Below are 10,220 nucleotides of genomic sequence, written 5' to 3'. Positions count from 1 at the left end.
CCAGCCTGTTGGTGGCGCGCTCCATAACCTCCATCAACTCCGCATACATGGGGCAAGATGGCTGAGAGGGTTCGGCCTCAACCGATTCATCACCACCCTGCCCAGCCATCCTCTGCTCAAATGGAAGAGCATCGGCTGACGAGGAGGAGAAATCCGACTCCTCCCCTGTCAGCCGCCCCTCGCGACCTGGCTGGTCGTCTGTGAGGACTACACCCTCCTCCAGACGACGAGCCAGGTCCGTCTGGGAACCCCAGGACCTACGTCGCCGCTCAGCCTCAGCGTGAGCGGGACCGTCCCCAGAAGCTGGCCCCTCTTCCCTCGAGAAGAGGGCCAGGCGAGAGCGGAGCGTTTGGATGGGAAAACGCTCGCAATTCGCACAAGAGGCTCCCTCGAGAACCTCCCGCGCGTGCTCTTCCCCCAGGCAGTACACACAGAGATTGTGCGTGTCTTCAGGCGTCAGATACCTGGGACATGGATCCGCGCACTTCCTAAAGTGCCGCGTCTTCTGTGAGCACTTCATCCTACTAACGTGATTCTCTTATTTCGCAACACCAGACAAGACAGTCACTGAAGACGAAGAAGCGGTGTCATGTTGGCAGAGGCGCCCTTATATACTTCCTGGTCGCACCCTGATGACATCATCGGCTGTCGCCGGTCAGTAGGACTGATGTGATTCGATTGTAACTCAGACACCTGTCACGCTGGAGGCGTTCCCCGTAGCGTCAAGCTGACGCAGCGCGAGTTCCCTTTCGAAAGGGAACTGAAACGATATGATACTCATTTTCTACAGTATCGATATCAGCTGTGCTCTCATCTCTGACCGACAACGAGTTGACACGCACCCGCCTCCTCTCATTCAGTCCGGTTAACCCAACACGGCAAACGCGTATTCTGTTGGATTTTTCCTCATGACAGCATGTTAGTGTTGGTGTGACCAGTCTGAATTTCGCACAGGTTGCACATAACGTTAATTCTACTAATTCCTGCAGATTTCGCGCTCGCATCTGAAGCGCACACACACATACCGTAATAAAGACGCCTCTGACATACAAGTGCAAAAATTCGCTCCTTTTTCCAGCTTAATAATGGTCAAATACACTCAAAAATGTCTCAATGCCCATCTGGGTGAGTTTTAACGTAAACACAGTCGTAACCAGCTCACAGGAACAGTGTTTGGGATCCATGCGTGCGTCAGGTCTTAAAGGGACAGAAGTTATTTATTATTCAAACTACAAAAAGACAAACGATCACTTACGAGCACACATATTCTGAATGCCTATTCTGAATCCGGCAGAATTCAAATGAGCCATTTTAATCTAGAATAATTCCAAGATTACAGTGAGATTTATCTAGATAAAAAAAATGTATCCATGCCCACCAATAATATATATATATATATATATATATATATATATATATATATATATATATATATATATATATATATATATATATATATATATATATATATATATATATATATATATATATATATATATATATATATATATATATATATATATATATATATATATATATATATATATATATATATATAATTTTTTTTGCCAAATGCCAAATCGATATAATGTTCCAGAGTTGTATTAGGGTCATGTAATGGCATAAACGAGCTGAGCGGCTCAGATAGTCCCTCACGAAAACATATCATGAGGCATAGCGTGTCCAGCGTGGCATAGCGATCTCCCTGGTGGAGACGCACAATCTGTGCGGCTGGACTAATTTGAGGACGGACGTTCGCTTGGCTGCTGGATCTGTGCATGGCGAAGTCTTCTGTAACGTACTGCTCCGAGACAGAAGGTTGAGAATCCAAATGCAGCTTTAATGAAGGGTAATCCACAATCGTAATCAAAACAGGCAAAAGGTCATGAACAGGCAAGCATTCCAAACCGGCAAACAAGGTAGGAGAGACAGGCAAAAGGGTAATCCACAGAACAGGCAATTAATCCAAGACCAAGAGACCAGGGAGAATGCTCAGAAATGCAGTATATACAACAAACAAGACTTTGCAATGAATGATAGACATGACCAGGCTATTATAGTGTGAGCTAACAAGGTAATGGGGTGCAGGTGGATGTAATCAATGAGTGCTGATGAGTCCGGGCAAAGGATTATGGGAGATGTAGTCCTTCATGGAGTGACAGTCTGGGGTGGAGTGCCCTCTGGTGGTAACCACGGGCACTCACACTGGTGATATAAAAGGTTTTGCTCGCAAAAACTTAATCTCAACTGTCTTGTAGTCAGGTCAGAAGCACAGGATGTGGTAGTGTCTCCTTCCCCGTTGAGTTGGAAACGCAGAACAAGGGTTGTCTAGGTTGGAGGAGGAGATTGAAATCTGGTGCCTTTCCGATCCTGGAGTGTGATTGGCCACTGGTGTCCAAAGTAGCCACGATGTTGCCCACCCTAGTGTGGAACTCATTTGCATAGCATAAAGTGGCGTGTTAAAACAGTGTCTTTAATGTTTTACCCATGTATTATTTCTTTACCAAACCTCTTTTAAAACATAAAAGGCATCGTATGGAACAGATAGAGACCAAACAAGAAAAGTCATCGTCCATGCATTAATTTATCTGTTAATGGATTTGTCCCGTGAACTGTTGTGTTAACAGTCAATAACCATTAACATAAACTGTGCTTTCTATGAAGATGAAGTAGATGTGTTGCAGTCTATATTTTAGTCCCCCTTCCTGCCCTGTAAGAGTTGTCTGGTAGTGTAATTCTAGTAGTATTACAATGTCAAGTGAACTCCTTACATTTGACCATGCCCACGTTAGGAAGTTTAGTATGTTTTATAGGGTGTGCTTTGTAACTTAAAAAGTGTTTAATAATCATTACAGACACATTTAAGGTATAAGATGAAAATACAACTACATTAAATTACTACTACATTATTACTACATTAATTAAGTTATTTTAGGTCACATAAATATTTTGAAAATACTAATACATTAAAGACTTGTAGTATGTTCTTGTTTTAAAGCGGTGTGAGTCTCCTTTCAAAAGCTATTGTACTGGAAGTTGTGTCAATGAAGAACCCTATATAAGGTATATATATGGTATACATCCAACATCTAGAGTAAATACTACTACATTAAAGACTTGTAGTATGTTCTTTAGGGTCAAATAAATATTTTACAACTTGTTTTAAAACGGTTTGACCCTCCTTTAAAAAACTATTGAATTGGAAGGTGTGTCAATGAAGAACCCCATGGAATACTCTTATAGTAAAAAAATAAACATCTAGAGTAAATACTACTGCATTAAAGACTTGTAGTATGTTCTTTAGGGTCAAATAAATATTTTACAACTTGTTTTAAAACGGTTTGAGCCTCCTTTCAAAAGCTATTGAACTGGAAGGTGTGTCAATGAAGAACCCTATAACACAGTGATGGTGTACATCAAACATCTAGAGTAAATACTACTACATTAAAGACTTGTAGTATGTTCTTTAGGGTCAAATAAATATTTTACAACTTGTTTTAAATGGTGTGGCCTTCTTTTCAAAAGCTATTGAACTGGATGGTGTGCCATTGAAGAACCACGTAAAACATAGTGATGGTATATATGTGAGGTACAAATTCTTTATAAACCATCTTGTAGAAAGATTTTCCACTAGTTTTTTTTCTTTCCCTACTATGGTAGTCAATGGTTGCTCTATCTGCTTTGTTACAAACATTCTTCAAAATTTCTTCTTTTGTGTTCAGCAGAAGAAAGAAACTCATACAGGTTTGGAACAACTTGAGGGTGAGTAAATGATGACAGAATTTTCATTTTTGGGTGAACTATCGATTTAAGGGTAAATTTTTGTACCTCTAAGTCAGTGGTAGGCAAGTTCGGTCCTAGAGAGCTGATGTCCTGCAGAGTTTAGCTCCAACTAAGCCACCACAGTATAAAACTCATGGCTCCCAGCATGCATTGCAGCATTACATTTAAAAAAAATTTTTATGTCACCATTGTTGAGATTCATATGCTGATTCTTGATATCTGTGTGCGTCTAAACTTTTTTCCCCCTAGAATGTATTTAAAAATCAAAATTCAGAATGTCTGATCTGTGGCAAGAAAGTATTGTTGATGAATATTATTTATTAATATTTTTAGTCAGTGATGAGTTTAGTCAAACATTTTTCTTCATGACGATTTTTGTTTATGGCGTCTTTTGATTTGAACAGATTATGTGTTTTGTTAACAATAATCTATCAAAAACCACAAACTCACATAAAAAGTCAAGAGTCAAACTGCCCAACTAAATGAAAAACTGATCTCCATAATGGTGACCAAACATTTCCAATAAAACATGAACATCTAAACCTCTGTTAATTCTCAATAAGAGCTTCTATAGATGTCTTTCAGGGTTGGAGGCAAACTCTGCAGGACAGCGACTCACTAGGACTGAACTTGCATACCCCTGCTCTAAGTAGAGGAAAACAATGGTGTAATTGTACCCTAAAGACCAATTGTGTACCTTTAAAGGTACAGTTATACGTTTTCTTCCCCAAGCTCAATTTACTCAAGAAGTTAATGCTGGTTCTGATAGAAAGGTGTCAGAATACATCGCAGTTTGTTGCGTGAGGAGCACAACAACGAGTTTGAGGTGTTGACTTGGCCTCCAAATTCCCCAGATCTCTGCGAAGAGATGCACGTTATTTAGTAACAATGGCATTGGTTTTATCAAATCTCACCCTTTGGAAGTGCCTGCAAAGTGGATTTGCTTTGGCAGCGCAGATAAAAGGGCCTTCTCAACATGTTTACAGCACAAACTAAACTCTTCCAGTCTCAACTACATCTTCAGTGTTTGAGGGCCAAAGCAGACGTCATTCGAGCAATGAAGACCCCATCCAAGACTGTAACAGACCTACATTCGTTTCTTTCTTTTAGGCGACAATAACATTGTTGTGCACTTTGATCTTTAATACTTTGCAGACCTTTAACTTTCACAAACATCTATTACACACTGCATGAAAGGGAATATCTGAAAAAGCACAAGGGCACTTCAAATAAAATAAGTAAACTATATATTATACAGATGTGGAGAGAACACCAAACTACAATAATCTGTGACTGAATCAACAGCAAATAAATACTTGTTTGCATTCTGAACTGAATATGATGTGAGAGACAGACTCGCACTGCAAAATGATACAAATATAATGAACAGAATTAAACAGTCTCTGTTGTGTTGTGCACACAGACAAACACCGGTAACAAGTGTAGTCTGATTCACAAACAAATGACTCAAACTCATAAGTTATCAGCATCAGTTAGATTGTTGCTGACTTGCTAAATTGCAAAACGAATCACCATTTTCAAACAGGTTTCCCCAAACATCCCCTCACAAGTAATAAATTAAAAGATTTTAAATGTTATCAATAAACAGATTTTTTTCTCAACACCAAACTCGCTCCTTAAATTTGACAGCATTATATTGTGCAACTATTGTATTGAAACACCTGTCAATCATAGTAAGGCTGTGTTATTGAATGTAAAAGCAGCAAATTATTCTAAATTTCTTAATTAAAAATGTTTAGATTTGTAAAAAATGTTAAAGCTGAAAGAATTTAGTTAAATATATATTATACATACACAAATAAATAAATCCTGAGTTCTTTTTCGAGGTGACCTGCATCTGTTTCAGGACTCCAAGAGCAACACACATTGTTCATCTGCTGATAGTCTTTTGAAAAGTAAAAGTAAAAAGTTTGCCTTTCGCTGAATCACAGTTCACATATAAAACAAAACCCCAGTAAACCATCCCGCTTCAAGAACCTTGAAACAAATCAAGTGTGAAAATAACACACACACACACACACACACACACACACACACACACACACACACACACACACACACACACACACACACACACACACACACACACACACACACACACACACACACACACACACACACACACACACACACACACACACACACACACACACACACACACACACACACACACACACAATATAACAGATAAAGACTGTGTGAATAAAATAGTGCAGTTTAATTTATACAAAATCATGGATTTCTGTATGGTTTCAATGTTGTTTCACAGTGATACACAAAGAATAAATCAACATTTGGTGCAAAAATAAAATCAATCATGCAATTTTTTTTTTCAAGTCAGACTTGACTAAACTAAATGCCTGTCCAAATAAAAACTAAGATTTCTAGTATTATTTAAAATAATCAAAAGTGCAAGAATCCACAGTAAGAAAAAATGTTAACATCACCTTGAGAGGATCCAGTGCACTCAAATTAAAATCACACAGTTCATTCCATGAGCACATTGAACAGCATTGACACCTGAGAATTAGCTAAATATTAATGTACATTCACAGTGATCATGTATATAGTGCTGATGCATGTCATATCCTTTCAGATCCCTTCAGATCAGTAAAATGTGTAACACAAATCAATCATTTTAAGATTCTTCTACCCGTGATGGTCTGTAAAATCATAAGAGGTCTTGTTTTTCGAACAGCCGTCTCGTGTGCTGGCTGGTTGTCTTCACAGTGGCGTTTATGACCGGAGTATCAGTGAACTCCACCACGCAGGAACCTGATGAGCACGGTGCCGCCTCCAGCTCCAGAACGGTTATGTTGTTTTGGACGGAGGTGCTGAGCAGGTTGGCTGGGACAAAGAGGGTCACCTGTGGCCCGCGGGAAGGCCAGTAGCGGCCCACATTAAAACCGTTAATCCACACTTGACCCTGGAATAAAAAAAGCATTTTATGTTTTCACCGGAGCTAATCTCTTCACATCCGTAAATGGATCTCATTATGACCAACCTACCTTCCTCCAGTTGGGAAACTGGATATATGTGTCCTGAGGGAGGTCAGGAATGCCGTCAGGGATGTGGAAGCTGCCAGCATAGAAGGTTGGAGGTGAAAGAGCAGGAGGAGGTTTGGTGGTGGAGGTCGAAGAGATGGAGACAGATTCGCTCGATGCCGACAACAGCCCATCACGCACGGCTTCATCTATACTCAGAGAGTACACCGTCCAGTTACCCAGAACATCAGCGCCCAGAGTCAGATTAAACACCAGACCCTGAGGAACACAGAGAGATTGTCAGCTACAGGAAAACTGTAATTCGGTTTAGTTAGAAAAGATAAAACAACTCAAGTTAGAACAGGCTTTGGGACTTTGCAAAAGAATTAGTTTTGGTTGCCTTGAAGTCATTAATTTCTCTGCCGTAGTTGATTCTGCCCATGTTCTCCACCAGGATGTCCACACGGCTGCCAGCTTTTCCTGTTATATTGATGGTGATGGCCTTGTTCCTCTCCAAAATACCAGCAGAAATCTAAAAAATGAAATGATTTAAGAAGCACGGAATGAAATTAAACAATTACACTACCGTTCAAAAGTTTGGGGTCGGTAAGATTTTTAAATGTTTTTGAAAGTAGTCTCTTCTGCTCACCAAAGCTGCATTTATTTGATCAAAAATACTGTAATATTGTGACATTTTGAAATAGCTGTTCCCTTTCAAACGCTACACTCAATGCTGCATAGGCTTATGCGAATGGGAAATGTCTTTGACATAACCAGCTGTGAAAATGGTGTGAAAACACGTCAATGAAATTGACCCAGAGGTATTTATAGCCTCGGCCGGTGACGTCATGGGCGCACTATTCATATTCAAATCTCACTATTCATCGGTGTCAAAGATTGTTAGGTTTCATGGCTTCGGCATCCACGGTGATCCCTATGGGGCTGTTGCACATGGTAAATGGTAAATGGTAAATGGACTGCATTTATATAGCGCTTTTAACAGACCTACGGCCATCCAAAGCGCTTTACATTTGCCTCACATTCACCCATTCATACACTCATTCATACACCGACGGCGGTGTCAGCCATGCAAGGCGCCATCCAGCTCGTCGGGAGCAGCTGGGGTTAGGTGTCTTGCTCATGGACACCTCGACACTTGGTCAGGTGGAACCGGGGATCGAACCACCAACCTTCCGGTTTGTAGACAACCTACATGAACCACTGAGCCACTGCCGCCCCACATGAGACCGTTCCAGTTGTGGCTCAGAGCCAGAGGGTTTCATCCAAGGGCCAACCCCCAGAGGCTAATTAAAATGACGCGCCACGGGCTTCGTACACTAACTATGTGGCTCAGACCCCGGTTTCTTACCTTGGGTCCCACTCTAGGCGTACCTTGTCATCGCAAACTGCTAACGACGGACGCTTCCCTGACGGGCTGGGGTGTGGTCTTAAGTGGTCGTCTAGCTCAAGGGGAATGGGAGGTTCATCAGCGCGTTTGGCACATCAATTGCCTCGAGCTGATGGCTGTATTTCTGGCCCTGAAATACTTTCTCCCCCATTTGAGGGGCTGTCATGTCCTAGTGCGGGTTGACAACACAGCGGCAGTCTCATACATAAATCACCGGGGAGGTCTGCCCTCATGCAATCTAAACAAGATAGCAAGACAGATTTTTCTCTGGGCCCAGGACAAGTTCCTGTCACTCAGAGCAATGTACATTCCGGGGCAGTTGAATGTGGGAGCAGATTTACTGTCCAGACAGAGATTACATGCGGGGGAATGGAAACTCCACCCAGAAGTAGTCAAGCATATCTGGACCAGATTTTACAGAGCGGAAGTGGACCTTTTTGCCTCTTATCAGACAGCGCAATGTCCCCTTTACTTCTCTCGGTCACCCACCGGAAAGTTTATGCCAATAAATGGGGTGTCTTTGAAAGGTGGTGTGCGACACATAATGTAGATTCAGTCAACTGCCAGGTTGCTTCAGTTCTGGATTTTCTGCAGGAAAAGTTGTCATCAGGCACCTGCCCCTCCACTCTCAGGGTTTATGTGGCTGCTCTTTCGGCTTGCCATGCCTTGGTGGAAGGGGTGCCGCTCAGGAGGCATCCTCTGCTCGCTCGCTTCATTCGTGGGGCTAGGCGGTTGAGGCCACCCGTAAAAACCAAGATCCCTTCATGGGACTTAGCTTTAGTCCTCGAGGGTCTGGTTGAGACCCCCTTTGAACCTCTAGAATCAGCGTCTGACAAACTTCTGACTCTAAAGATGGCTTTTCTTATGGCTATAACTTCTCTGAAAAGAATTGGGACATGCAGTCTCTGTCAATATCGCCATCCTGCTTAGACTTTGCCCCAGGCTTGGTGAAAGTGATTTTGCATCCCCACCCTGACTACCTGCCTAAGGTTCCTTTCTCGACTGTACATCCTGTCACTCTTGAAACCTTCTGCCCTCTGCTGTTCACAACGCCGGATCAGGAGAGACTTCATAGACTGTGTCCAGTCCGTGCTCTTCAGGCCTACGTCCACCGCACTAGCCAGTGGCGTAAGTCAGAGCAACTGTTTGTTTGCCATGGGGGCCGTAACAGAGGTTCTGCCGCCACCAAACAAAGTCATATTGGGTCAGGGATGCTATTGCTCTTGCCTATGAGGCACGCGGTCAAGATTCGCCAATAGGGTTAAGGGCTCACTCCACCAGGGGAGTCGCCTCTTCTACTGCATTAGCAAGGGGTGCTCCCTTACAAAGTGTTTGTGATGCGGCAGGTTGGTCCTCTCCGCACACATTCATAAGATTGTATAGCTTGGATGCTCATGCCACTCTGGGCTCTCATGTCCTTGAGTCAACATCACAGGCTAATACCTGAGGCTTCTTGCGTTCTTGTGCACACCTACACAACCGTAAGGGGTCCAGGCACCATCAAGCACGGCGGCGTGGGTATTCTCGTTCCCATTTGCATAAGCTTATGCAGCATTGAGTGTAGCTTTTGAAAGGGAACACTTGGGGTTACTTGACTGTAACCCTGTTCCCTGATAAAGCGGAACGAAATGTGAATATATTGTAAAATGTAATTCATTTCTGTGATCAAAGCTGAATTTTTGTCTTAAGCATCACGATCCTTCAGAAATCACTCTAATATGATGATTTGATGCTCAAGAAACATTTATGATCATTATCAATGCTTGAAACAGTTGTGTTGTTTCATATCCTTGCGGAAACAGTAATGCATTTGTTTCAGGATTCTTTGATGAATTCAAAAGAACGGCATTTATTTGAAATACAAATCTTTTGTAACATTATAGTACATGTATTTACTGTCACTTTTGATCAATTTAATGTGACCTCGCTTAATAAAAGTATTAATTTCTTTAAAAAAAGGCTAACTGACCCCAAACTTGGTGTTGTGTTATGCAAACACTTCCAATTAGATATAAATTTGTGCA

The 10,220-nt window shown here is 41.8% G+C and overlaps 1 protein-coding gene across 1 annotated transcript in view; it reads right to left on the bottom strand.

Moving 5' to 3' along the window:
- Nucleotides 1–5,996: 5,996 nt before the first annotated feature.
- The window catches only part of LOC307123925 (beta-galactosidase-like), a 34,124-nt gene continuing 29,900 nt past the window's right edge, over nt 5,997–10,220 (bottom strand). The window contains exons 14-16 of the mRNA XM_079812786.1: nt 7,189–7,320; nt 6,813–7,067; nt 5,997–6,730 (exon numbers count right to left, since the gene is read on the bottom strand). Coding sequence (XP_079668912.1) covers nt 6,476–6,730; nt 6,813–7,067; nt 7,189–7,320 — 642 coding nt within the window. The 3' untranslated portion in view covers nt 5,997–6,475. The remainder of the gene's footprint in view (nt 6,731–6,812; nt 7,068–7,188; nt 7,321–10,220) is intronic.

Source organism: Gobio gobio, assembly GCF_949357685.1.
Source record: "Gobio gobio genome assembly, chromosome: 3".
Classification (NCBI taxonomy): domain Eukaryota; kingdom Metazoa; phylum Chordata; class Actinopteri; order Cypriniformes; family Gobionidae; genus Gobio; species Gobio gobio.
The sequence above is the reverse complement of the archived record's forward strand: the minus strand, read 5'-3'. Positions and strand labels throughout refer to the sequence as shown.